The 13,218-nt window shown below is 45.3% G+C and overlaps 1 protein-coding gene across 10 annotated transcripts in view; it reads right to left on the reverse strand.

Annotated features, from left to right (window-relative positions):
* Positions 1 to 13,218, reverse strand: part of Wdfy3 (WD repeat and FYVE domain containing 3) — a 237,989-nt gene that overhangs the window by 46,588 nt on the left and 178,183 nt on the right. For 7 of the 10 annotated variants that reach the window (XM_029478028.1, XM_021162582.2, XM_029478029.1 and 4 more), the window contains 8 exons: positions 11,576 to 11,675; positions 9,780 to 9,940; positions 8,682 to 8,911; positions 7,548 to 7,657; positions 5,702 to 5,884; positions 4,534 to 4,691; positions 3,401 to 3,478; positions 2,911 to 3,138 (listed from right to left, as the gene is read on the reverse strand). In XM_029478028.1, the coding sequence (XP_029333888.1) occupies positions 2,911 to 3,138; positions 3,401 to 3,478; positions 4,534 to 4,691; positions 5,702 to 5,884; positions 7,548 to 7,657; positions 8,682 to 8,911; positions 9,780 to 9,940; positions 11,576 to 11,675 (1,248 nt within the window). The remainder of the gene's footprint in view (positions 1 to 2,910; positions 3,139 to 3,400; positions 3,479 to 4,533; positions 4,692 to 5,701; positions 5,885 to 7,547; positions 7,658 to 8,681; positions 8,912 to 9,779; positions 9,941 to 11,575; positions 11,676 to 13,218) is intronic. The other 3 variants (XM_029478035.1, XM_029478030.1, XM_029478034.1) reach the window with 1 other exon arrangement.

The raw sequence follows: 13,218 nt of genomic DNA on the forward strand, positions 1-13,218 counted from the left end.
TGAACCTCATTATGAAGATATACACATATATATACAAACACATACTCATTTATATATATATATACATATATATAATAGAGATATATGTAATGTATGTATATATATATATATATATATATATATTACACTCATTCATACTTTGTTCTTCACACACATAAACCGACTTCCATCACAGCCCTCCTCCCAAATTATTGCTTCCCTAATAGTATAAAAACTTCAGAATTAAAAAAGTCTTCCTGAATGATGGTTGAATAGGAAGCAATGAGAAACCCAGACTACAACACAGAGCAGAGCACTGGTGGCTTGGTAGCTCAGCATTTAACTGTGAGGCATTCAGCCACGGAAAGGAAACCTAGCAAATGACCTCTGTGTAGAATTACTCAAGGGCAGCTATGCAGTCCAGCATAGCCTTGAACTCCTGAGCCTCCCAGGTAGCGTGACTCACGGTGGAATGGAAGCTTTGTCATGTTATCTATTAGGGATCTATGTTCTCGCTGCACCCCACTATCTAACAGCTCTGACCTAGAAGGCTTTCATACCTTATCCAGGTCCTTGTGTGCAGAACAGGATCAATCATACCTGGGCTTGAGAGGGCTCCCATGAGATGGGTATAAACAAAGCTGCGTGTAACTTGCTCTGGCGAACATCTAAGTGACTGCTTTGCAGACACACTGGGTGCTGCTGATGCTATGGGGAGCACCTAAGTGACTGCTTTGCAGACACACTGGGTGCTGCTGGTGCTCTGGCAAACATCTAAGTGACTACTTTGCAGACACACTGGGTGCTGCTGGTGCTCTGGCAAACATCTAAGTGACTACTTTGCAGACACACTGGGTGCTGCTGGTGCTCTAGCGAGCATCTAAGTGACTGCTTTGCAGACACACTGGGTGCTGCTGGTGCTCTGGCGAACATCTAAGTGACTGCTTTGCAGACACACTGGGTGCTGCTGTATAACAGGCTGCATGCATCATGTCATAGAAGCAGACATGCAATGCTTTTCAGGTTCATCAGATTTTAAATCACCAAAACTAAAGTAAAAAGTTTTCAGTCAGAAAATGTTACCATGTCAAGTACCTTTTGCCTTGTACGTAATCCATGCAATATATAACTCCAACTCTGTGTTCTGCAACTGCCCCCCTTCCTGTGCACTCCTTGACTCTAAGTAAGTGTGCCAGCATTTCTCGCCTGCCTTGTATCTTCTAATATGACAGGTATGTAACCTATCTGTCAGAAACCTAGCTTCATGCGGTAGGTTCTTGCTGGGAGTGCTTGTTTAGCTCTCAGAGGCTGGGGGCTCCTGCACTTGGGTAAAATGCTGGTCACACAGAGGTTTCCGTAGGAAACCTCCACAGCTTGCTTTCCAGATACTGATGCACTTAATAATGTTCTCAGGTACTTAACAATGACGAAAACAAATACTGCAGTACACACATTATACTTAAGGTAAAAAACGCCTCACTTAAAGCAACCCCTGAGCAGGTCCCACGTTTGGGGGAGAGTGTGTATCTTAGAGTCTTGAGTAACTTTGTTGCTGAACATTTTCCTCCGTGTGTACATGTGTCCCGACTGCCTCCTTGCTGCACGCTCTCCTCTCCCTCCCTTAACCCCTGCCTCTCCTTTCCCTAGGTTTACTGCTTTGGATGTTTTGTAACCCATTTTATTTACCCAGGGAAGCTCAGTTTTTCTGAAGAGGTTCCAGTAAATGAGTGCTCACTGAAGCATTTTATCAAGCTGTCATTAAGACCCTTAGGAATGACGGTCCTTAGACTCGTAGGCCCTTAGACCCTTAAGGAAGGATTGGAGGGAGGAACCAAAGACTAGAGATCACTGTTCTGCTCTCACAAAAGCAGGTGCTGGGAAAGCCTGAGAACTGTGGGCCCGCTATGCTTGCCTGGTGTCTGCATTTGAAGGCACAGTGCTTTAAGACCCAGATACAGCGGTGCTTAATGGAGCTGACAGCTTCGGGAAAAACAACCTTTAAGGAACTATTTTCAATAATCTTGATGATTAATTCACATTTTCATATTTTCTTTAAGAATATTTTAAGTTGATAAATTATGTCCAAATTTATTTAGGAGGTAAAAAGTGATCTTAGACATACGCTGTACAATTCACAATGATTAAATATAGCTAACATCCTCTTTCAAATTTTATAGTTTTGTGAGGAGCACATGAGACTCCCGCCAACTGTGAAACAGTACATATCATTAACTCGAGCTGCTCTGCCGTGAATGGGGCAGTGTCCAACTTCAGCCTGGCCACCTCCCACGCCTGACCGACCACAGCTCCCCCTCTGCTTCTGAGCCAGGTTGCTTCAGATGCCCCACGAAGGGAAACTGGAATTTCCTTCTCTGTATCTCCTGTTTCACTTGGCAAGTCTCTAAATACATCCAGGTGTTAAAAATGACACCATGTCCTTCTTGTTACAATCTGAGACTGTTCCACCAGCATGTGAGCTGCACTTTCGGTTTATCTGTAGACAGACAGCCAGGCAGATGCTAAGGCCTGCATCCTAGGCAGCATCTGATGGACGCCCAGGCTGACACTACGGCCACATCTCAGGCAATATTAGAAAACAGGCTGAAGCCACAGAGTACAAGATGAATGGAGCCAGGACTCCCACACAGAAAGACAGGAGGTGCTAGGTGCTTAATTAACTCTGTGGCAGACACTACTCTAAGACTCTACACTCAGCTGATGTGACAGCCCTATGAGGTAGAACCCGTTTCCCAATGTTAAACATGGAAATGTGGAAAACTAAATGGGTTCTGTAGCAGTGAGGCTCCAGAGTCTATGTTCTATGCCTGCTCAGGGCGACATCACTAGCTACAAACACCGTCCTCCAGTTACAGGTTGCCTAAGCAGATAGCCAACTGAGAAGGAACGAGAGTGAGGCCGGCTCGTACTCACCCCCACGCTGGCTTCCTGCTCCGTCTCCGGCACGTAGGGATAGTGGTTGTAGAACATGTCGTTGCGCACCATTTTCTTGCGCATTCTGCAGGGACCCTCCGTCATCTCCAGCATCCACTTGTCTAGGTGGGAGCCGATGGGGGGGCCCCACAGCCCCCGCTCCCGCAGCAGCTCGCACTCGATCTGACACCACTCCTCGGTCACGTACTTCAGGGCGTTTTGCTGACGCTGTGGGGAGAGGTGCCAGGTTGGCTTCTCAACAACAGAAGGGCACAGCTGGCTTAGGATGGGGTTATAATGGGGAAAGTGAATCCAATCCAAGCCATTTCCGTAAATATTACAAATTATATTTTAGTTTAAGGAAAGAGAGCTAGTGGTTTTATGAGAGGCAGGGGTTTGCTGGGGGCCAAGAATATGACGCTTGAAACAGCTGGCAAACATCGCAGCCGAGGGCGCCACACACTTGACCGCCACTGTTCCGTATGCTCACCTCCTGATACTCCTTGTACTGTGTGTCCACCAGGTCGCGCACGACGGCGATGTGTGTGAACATCCACTGGGAAATCTCCTGACAAACCACGGAGAGAGAGGCCTTCAAGTTTCCTGACTTAGTTACTCATTTAATTAATTTATTTAGTTTTGAAATTTAACAGTGCCTGAAATTAACGCTGAACCACGAGTTAAAAATCGGGCCAATGTGCTGCTATAGGAAACAAAAGCAAACACGCTAAGTGATGACCTCTATGACAACTGGAGCTAGGCAGCAGCCACAGAGCTGCAGCTTCCCACCCCAGCACTGGAATTCTGGCTTGTGGGTGCTGCTAGCAGGTCCAGGAACCGCCTCAGCTGTGAAGAGATGCCACAGTCCCACAGTGCCAGAGGCCACAGTCCTGTAGAGCCAACGTGTGGCTGAGCTGTGGTGTGAGGCTTGGTGACTCCAGCTCAGTGCAGACCAGCTAAGGCTGGGAGACCAGTGTGACCCATGTCCTTCCTCGGCCAAGTAGGGTGAGGCACACGACAGGGCCAGGGTGGCTTCCCAGGGAGCAGTTTCCTGCTCTTCTCCATAGCGACAGATTCTCAGGGCATTCCCTGAAACTCTTCCTGCATACTGACCCCACCACAAAGTTCCCTTCTCAGAAGCTCAGCGTGGCACGACATATGCGGGCTACATGCCAACTCTTTCAGACCCTTTTCCACACGGCCCCTGAGGGCCTAAGGGTCAAGTATGAGGATGAAAGGCTAACGGAGGAGGGAGATTTAATATAATCAATCACAACTGGACTATAAAGGCAAACACTCCTCTGTCACCGCCTTATGATTCCTGTCATTATCAATAAGGGGATTTTTCAAAGTCAGAACACACAGAAAACATTTTAATAATCTTTCGGTCTCTAACTGCCATTTGGGTCCAGTTATGAGTCAGATATACACGCCCAGTGCCACGCGCCCTTTACAAAAGGGAGACACTCTGGAACCTGCCAGCCCTCTCTCTCTCTTCTAAAGCAGAATGTAGTGAAGTTCCACTTCGAGACTTTGCTTGCCTAGGTTAGCAGGATTATATAAAGCACGCGACCCTGGAGATCTAACCACTAACGGCACGGGCCATGCAGCCAAGCCTTGTACCTGCGGGGAAGGGCTGTGCTTATGGAGGCCGCTCTCCTTTCGGTTCCTTCTTGATCCTGTTAGCTTAGACAGACCGAAGCCGCTGCTGACCCGGGACAGTTTGGATTGTGTGGTGGGCACCAAGGCTTCTCCCCGACTTATGCATTTCTTCTCGTGGGCTGTAAGTTTAAAATCAAGTAACTGTACAGTTTAGCACGTACTTATTAGTCTTTTACTGTTTTCATGTTACGGTTATAGATCACAGCCCTCTCCCTGTGTTATCTGCCATTCTTGTCCTGTAGCTGCAGCTCTCAGCGGTCAAGCACAGTCCGAAAATCTGACCGCCGTGCGGTGAGAAACTAGACTGTGAGTCAGACCAGATTCCACAACTTGTACCACAGTACAGGCTATCACCGTTCTACTTTAACGTTCTGACTTCCAGTCTGTCATTGAACCCGTGTACACGAAACCCCTTAGGCTTCCAGACATAGAACAACACACGGCAATGTAGAACCCAGTGTCCCCTGTTCCTTTCCTGCACCTGTGAGCAGATCTGGGGATGAGCCACCCAGATGAAAAACTGCTACAAGAGTCGCTACCTCAGAGGTACATATGTCTGTCTTTCAGGTATCACAGACTTAACTACTGCTGATCCTGTTTAAGGATGGGCGCCTGACAATTACACGGTGGCTGAGTTAATATTTGGCAGTGATGACGCCACTTCTCCACTAATGTGAAAATTTAAACTATCATATGTCTCTATGCTAATGACATATGTCTGTTACCCGAAAACTTTTGTTGTTGCGAATATTTCGGAACACAGAATGTTTTACGTTTTAAGAAGGCTATGAAGTACAAACAGCGTACACAGTTAGCCACTGGGGATCCAGGGCACTGTACCATAGCACAGCACTTCAATATCACCATAACCAAACAGATGACTGTGTGTACCTAAGATGATAAAAATAGCTACCAAGGCGGTTTTAATAAGAAAACCACGTTTTACGGGCTTCTAAAATTTCACTGTCACAGATAAAAGGCTGTGGGGATCTAGCTTAGATCGTGCCATCTGCGAGGTGCTATCGTCTAAGCCCATAGGTGGCCAGCGCAGAGCCTCAGCTGTACAAGGCGGAAACAGTCTGCAGTGTGCACAGGGGCGGCAGCAGTGGACCCCGGGGACCCTTCTTACCCAAATGATTCTGCCAGCATTTCAGACCAGCCTCTTCGATGAGTGGCCGCGCAAGGGCTATGTCCACGTGGCCCCTGTCGTTCACGGGCAGGCTGACCTTGAAGAGTTCCTCCAGGACTTGTTTCTTACTGTGGATCAGCTCAGTCCAGACTCTGTTGACGGCTTTAATGAGAAGCTGGCGCCCTGGAAAACGGGAAGAAAGAAAAGGATCCAGAGAGAAGACAAAGGCAGCTCTCTTCTTCCTGCTTTCCATCTGGGAATCTGAACTATTGTATTTAATTGTAAAACAAAACAATTAGATTATATACAGTTCAATGAAAAGAGGTATTTAATGTAGATGAGAAGCCAAAGTTAAGTTTTGCCTATGTGGAAAATATTATAACAAACTTTACACTCATGAGAAGATGCTGTATTATTCATTTATAAAAAAAAAAAAACCTGTAAGCATTTATCTTCTAAATTTCAGATAAGAATTGATATTTCAGTCCTTTACCCCCAACTGAATCCAGGATCACAAGTGCTCTGTCAATGGGCCCTTAAAAACAATTTTTTACTTTATTTTCTTTATATTTAAATTAATTTTCAGATAGAATACAAAACAAGTATCCTTAGGTGTTTTCATTATGGCATTTTCACACATACACACACACACACCATTCAGTCAGCTCTTGTCCACTGACCTCCCCCACAGAGCCCCATCTTCCTCATCTCCTGCATCCCACCACACTCCTCTCTCACCTTACTCTCAGGATCTCCCCACTCTCTCTCATGGTGACCCCTTTAACTCTCACGACCTTCCCATCTCTCCTACATGTACACACATTTAAATCTAGGTCCCACATATGATGTACATGGGTAGTATCTCTCTCTGAGTCCAGCTTATTTCACTTAATAACAATTTCTAGAACCATCTTACTTTTTTCTGCAAATGGCAAGATTTCCTTTTTCTCTTTGTTAAACAAAATCCCATTATGTCTGTGTACACAATTTCTTTTCTAGGCTGCTTCTACTTCCTGGCTGTTGTGAATAGTGGCACAGCACAGACATCAATGTGGATATTCAGACATCACTATGGTAAGCTAACTTGGCCCTTTAGGTATATATCCAGGAGAGGCCATAACATAGGTCATACAATAGCTTTTTTTCTATTTCACTATAGTCTTTGTTGTTGGCCTTGAACTGGCAGGCACCTGCCTGCTTCTGCCTCCTGAGTGCTGGTATTAAAGGTATGTACCACACAGCTGGCTTCTGTTTTGTTATTTGTTTGCTTGTTTGTTTGTTTTTGAGGACCCTTTGCGCTCCCCTGTAGCTGCTTCAGTTTATAACCCACTCACAGCCGCTTGCCCATCCATCCTTAGCAAGCCTTTGAGCCCCTAGAAGGACTTGTGATTGACAGTCAGTCGCCAGCCCTGGAGACTGACTCAGTAGGTCAGAGCAGCTCCACAATCTACAGTGTCATGAGTTCCCAGTGAGACTGACGAGGCTAGTCTGCAGAGCTCACACAGTGAGTTCAAGGTCTGCCTGGGTATGTAGTGAATCCCTGACTCAAAAACAAACCCAGAAGGTATCAAGTGGTACCAACAACAACCTGTCTCAGAAGAGATCTGTCTCTAGTGGGGACGTGCCAACACAAACATCAGCAGTTCTCGGCAATGCTGGGTAGCATCTTCAGCACAGATGCCACCACCTTTCCGAAGAAGGTTGAAGGTGAGCGTCATCGGGCTTAGTGGTCTGCCTGGAGGCTGGCATGTGTACAGGTTGGCTGTGTTCGTGGTATCTGAAACCACTGTTGTTATGTGTAAGGACAGGAAATGAACGACACTAGCACCATCAGCGGGAAGATTACCTTCACTGATGTCTTGGCTGTAGCCACCGTCTGGTTCGATGTCCGAGGGAATCATGATGTGCCACGTGGTCATGCGCGCCTCGGCTTCCAGTCCAAATCCTTCCACACTGCTGAAACATTCAAACCAGATATCTGAAGGGATGGTATAGCCGAAAGCTGTAATCACTATGAATTACTCTGCAGACGCGTGTAAGCACGGGCCTCATCACATCACTCCGTTACCGCCACCCAGACATTCAGCAGACGAATTTACCGCAGAGGCGCCATTTTTAAGAAATGATCTCACAAACACATGGAGCTGCACGTGGTTCAGAAAGTTTCTAGGGATCCAGACTGCCGTGTTATCATTAGGGCACTTTAGACTGGCGTTAACGTTTTTAATCTTAAAGTTACAAAACGGTCTCTTCTCTAGGGCCACTGCTTGCATGCCTGTGGCCCCTCCAGTCTGTAGCTCACTCTGTGCTTCAGTAGCAGTGAGACATTTAACAGCTGCTCTGAAGTGCCAAGCTCTTCCCTCCCTGAAGATAACTACACTCTTCCTTCCACAGCAGAAGATGGCCAACACAACAGGAGCCCAGTGATAACTTTGTAGGCACTCTGTCTCACATTGCTTTGGGATTTATCTTTTTATTTGTTTATTTCTTACTGGCTTTTGCTGGCATATAATGGTTTCTGGTTTTGTGCTTTTAGGGGTTTTGTTTGTGCACACGTGTGCCTGTGAGTTTCTTGCCGGTTTTTCTCTGTTTTCTTTTTATTCTGGTTTATTTGTTTTTATTTTTGTTTTCTTAACCTGCTTGTTTTCTAAAGAGAGAGAAAGAAAAAGGGTCTATTGGTGGGTCAGTGGGGAGAACCTCTGAGGGGAAACCATGATCAGGGATGTATAAAACATATTTTTTCAATGAAAAAGTAAATGTCCTTTTATAATTACATGAATGACATATGGTGATTATGAAAGATTTAGATGTAAAACTAAATGAAAAGGAAAACAAAGTCCTTATTGTTTCTGCTAAACTGCAACACTTGCCCTGTACAGCTTTCATAAAGTGGTAGACAAAAATAATTAAAAGCAAGAAGGCACTCGTTATCACATAAGGAACCACAGACAGCAGGGCAAACACAACCCGGGAGATTTACCTTCCAGCATGTAGATTAATCAGGCAGTGAGCGAGACAGCTAATGAATTCCTGGTCGTGGTTTCCGGGTCCCAGGATTAAGTTCCGGTTCACAGTAAGCACCCGGAGAGAATCGAGGAGGGCGACTTGCTGAGGGACGGTTTTGTGCGCGCGGGAGAACTGATACAGGATGGTCCGATTGAGGCAGTGATACACTGCATCCAGCGACAAGCCCTGCGACCGTCTCTTCGACTGAAGAAATGAAAGAGATTTTTTTAGTAAAAGGACAGAAATGCAAACCCCTGCTGTCGTTCACAAGCATGCTCGCATCGGCTACTACCCAAGAGCCATCATGCTAAGACCCCGGAGTGCTTGGCTGAAAAATCCTGCGCCCTTGCTATTACGGATTCAGAACCCCCAAGACACATAAACACAATTTAAGAACGAAGAGAGTCCCGTACAAACAGCCCCTGTACGGAGGTCTCACCACACTACTCAGTTAGGATGAATGGTCTCTTATGCTGATTGAAGAGTTGACCAGAACTCCAGTGGGAGCTACGCTGCTCTGGGGCTTCACCCCACAGTTGAGAGCTGCTCTCTTTGGCTTAACTATAAATGCTTAACTATAAATTCAGAGGGGATGGTCCACCCAATCACACCAGCAGAACCCCACACAGGGCAAGGGTTGCAGTAGGGCATAGGGAGGAGAGGTTTTTTCTTTTCATTTATTTCTTAAATCTTTAAATTTGTTCATAATCACCATATGTCACTCATGGAATTGTGAAAGGAAATTTGCCCTTTTTTTTTTAGTTGAAAATTTTATTTCTTCTGGCTATAGATTCTGATCTCGGGTTTTCCTTCCCAACTACTTCAATTCTCTCCACCTACTAAACTACATGCCCTTTGTTTCTTTCTTTATCTTTCTTGTTAGAAAACAAATGGTCAAAGAAAGAAACAACAACCCAAACCAAAATGAAAATTCACTTTTTACAAAGTTTGGGTACACCTGAGAATATTCACTATCTCACTAGTTACATCTACTTCCAGCAATTTTGACACAATAGGAAAAGGATTATCCAAAGAAAGACATGTACTCCAGTGAATAGTGACGATGGATTACCTGTGCAATGAGTTGAATGATAAAATCTATAAGAAGTTTAGATTCTTTGTTGAACATGCCTTGCCAAAGCTTGTCCACCACGCGTTGTGTGAAATAAAACACGTTGTTCACCAATACCTGGTAGCTTCCTCCACTGGTAATAGGCAGAGACGCGTCTTCCCCTAAAACCAGGCAGAAAAAAGAAAAAAAGAAAAAGAAAAAGAAAAAGAAAATTGCTATCTATAGGCACAAGACCCTAAAGACACAGGCTAAGGCAACTGAGTGTACCCGACCGTCCTCATGAACCATGAGTGCATGCTCTTAGGGACTATCTTAAGAAAACGACATGCACAGATGGAAATCAGGATAAACACGGGAAAGAATATTTTCTCAGGTTTAAAGCTCTGAGGGCTGAAAGTCTTACACTTAAAGCCAGCCTGTGAGAAGCTAGAACTGTCAGCAGCAGTCAGTATATTTCCACCTGATAAAAAGGGTCAATTAAAGATGGACTATCTGTGAATAGTGAGTGGGAATGAAAACTATTTGTGGCTCACTTCCCACAGCAATAAAGTGATGTAAGATTCAGAAGAAACCGAGGGACTTCAGCCAAGTGCCTCAGACCGCTGTGACCAGCAGTGCAGTCTCCCCTAACCAGGTAACCCCCTTGGGCTGTTGTGAACACACTGGTTCAGACCAGCCCTCCTCGCCCACACTGCACCATCCCGAGGCTCCACATACAAGATCCTTTGTTATCCCCTGCTAGGGTGCTCATTCTGTATCCTTTTGTGGCACAGATGATCTCAGCAGAGAACAGGCACAAAAATGTGAGCTGATGTCTAGTTTTGAAAACACAGCTGCATACTGACTGACTGAAGATTACTTCTGGCAAATTACTTTGCAAGAAAATATTAATTTACCAGCACAGAGGTTCTACGATTCAAGTGATCACTCAAGAGTAGTATGTAGGGCTGGAGAGATGGCTCAGTGGTTAAGAGCACTGACTGCTCTTCTAAAGGTCCTGAGTTCAAATCCCAGCAACCACATGGTGGCTCACAACCATCTGTAATGAGATCTGACGCCCTCTTCTGGTGTGTCTGAAGACAACTTCAGGGTATTTAGATATAATAATAAATAGATTTTTTTTAAAAAAATTAAAAAAAAAAAGAGTAGTATGTAGAGTAAATTGCTACGACTTATACTTTGGCTTTTTGAGAAGGGTCTCATGAGGTAGCCCAGGCTTTCCTTGAACCTGCAATCCCCCTGATATAGCTTCTGTCATTGCGCATGAATGACAGGTAGCCACACTACACCTGGCTTCGAGCCGATACATTTTCTTCTCTTTGAATTTCATGTTGTCTGGTACATAAGGGATGTCTCTATTGTAAATGTCTCAGGTGTTACTTTCATGTGGCAATTCAAGCGCTTTAAGAGAATACAGTCCAGTGCATTTTGACCTTTCAGAAACACATCCTGAAGACAAGCGTGCACATCCTGGAAACTTGGCCACCATACAGACACACATTATCTACATGCTTGTAACTGCTGAATAAGAATGTTTACAGCAGTGGTGCTGTCTCTACCTGGAACATTTCATATGTCTATCAGCAACAATATGGATAAGCATATGTGCACAAAAACACAGCACTCTATAGTGACACTAGCAAACAGCTGTGCGCAAAAACATGAATGTATCATCTCAAACATTAAAAAAAAAAGTTATATAATGGGCCAGACTAGAGACAGAAGGAAGGAGAATGTGGAGCTTGGAGAGGGGAAAGTGAGAATACAAGCCCTTTAAAAATTAAACCCAGCATTACCCAATAACACATCAGCCGCCAGCAAGTGATCCATCACGCTGTCCAGAACGTGGGTCTGGAACTCTTTTTGCTGAGTTCTTGTAGATCTCTCAGGGGAAGCCTGTATATTAAAACAACACACACACACATCAGAATCAGAAAGATACTAACTACATAAAACACGGGCCCCACCATACTTACACTGTAAACTATGTCAGAAAGATGAAACCAGCCCAAGCTGGTCCATGGAGGAGACTGGCACAGAAGGGCCATCTGTGCTTACAAGCCACAGAATCTTAAAGAGTATAGAGAAAAAGCCCCCATCACCGAAATGATTCTTTCCAAACCCTGAACCCAAACGGGTTAGTCTGGTACTACAATGTATTCAAAGGCCAAATACTGTATCCCAAGGCCGGCTTGCTCCAAGATGAACGAATCCTTGCATATACCAGCCTCTGTTGTGTAAACCTTGCCCCAAATTAACCCTGATTTATTCATAAAGATCCCTACAGCCTGTAGCTGGGAGGAGAGGTAGGCAGGGCTGGTGGTCCCATTGGGGTCTCAGACAGGGACCATGGAGGAGAGAGGAAGAAGGAAGAAGCCACCATGGGGTAGGTGGACCCTGAGCACATGGCCATGAGGGCCGGCCTGCTGGAGTAGGAATGGCCCAAGCTGAAAGTGCCAAGTTATACCTTGGGGTTATTAACAGAGAAGTGGACAAAATAGCAAAGAGCATTGATATGTACCCAGCTCTAGTGCTTTAAGGCTTATTGTAAATATAAATGCTTTTGTGTCTTTTACTTGGGAACTCTATCATCTAACTGAAGTAAGCCCCCCAAATAATATTTACTACAACAATCATATGTGGAAAATATTTGGTAACTCACCATTATATTTCATTTCAGCAGTTTATAAGGAAAAGTATATGAAATAAGCCATAACGTCATTAAAGTAAATGTAAGAAGTCAAGAAATACAGTAGCCAAGAGTCATCAATGGGGAAGAGATATTCAAAGAAAAAGTTACTTAGGCCCACAGTTCAGTGTGGAGCTTCATTTCGTTAAGAGGGAGGAAGCTATGGGCTGTATGTTTTCCCATCTGTGGAGGGGAGCACTGTGGCTGGCTGGAGCCAGTGAGGATGCTCCTCCAGCTGTCTATGGGCAGTGCCGTTTGTGCACAGTGAACAGCTGTGCGGCTGGCAATCTGATGGAGCTCTGTGGAGTGCTTATTTTGAGCAAAAGTTTAGGACGTAGTTGAACTTCCGACTGACAGCTGTTTCTGTTGGCCATTAGGCAGAACAACCCAGGCACCTAACTTTCAAGTACATAGCCTGGCAAATGGCAGGAAGAATCCCTTTGCTATCCTCCTGGAATGCCAGACCTTTCACACAGTGAACAGTCCCAACTGCCACAGCGTTCTTGTGTATGTAGGTGGCGGCATGCTGTTGGTGCTTCGCAGACAAACAGGGAACCACAGCCCTCTGAGTGTTTCTGACCATCCGACCTGCTCTTCATGGCTTGGCTCAGCCTCTTTCTTATACAACCCAGGACCACTTGTCCAGGGGTGGCACAGCCCACCATGCCACTTGGTAGTGGCATGTTCTCAATTGAGAGTATCTCTTTCCAAAGTGACTCTAGTTGTGTCAAGTTGACAACCAGCAGTCAC

This window comes from Mus caroli, chromosome 5 (assembly GCF_900094665.2).
Source record: "Mus caroli chromosome 5, CAROLI_EIJ_v1.1, whole genome shotgun sequence".
Lineage (NCBI taxonomy): Eukaryota > Metazoa > Chordata > Mammalia > Rodentia > Muridae > Mus > Mus caroli.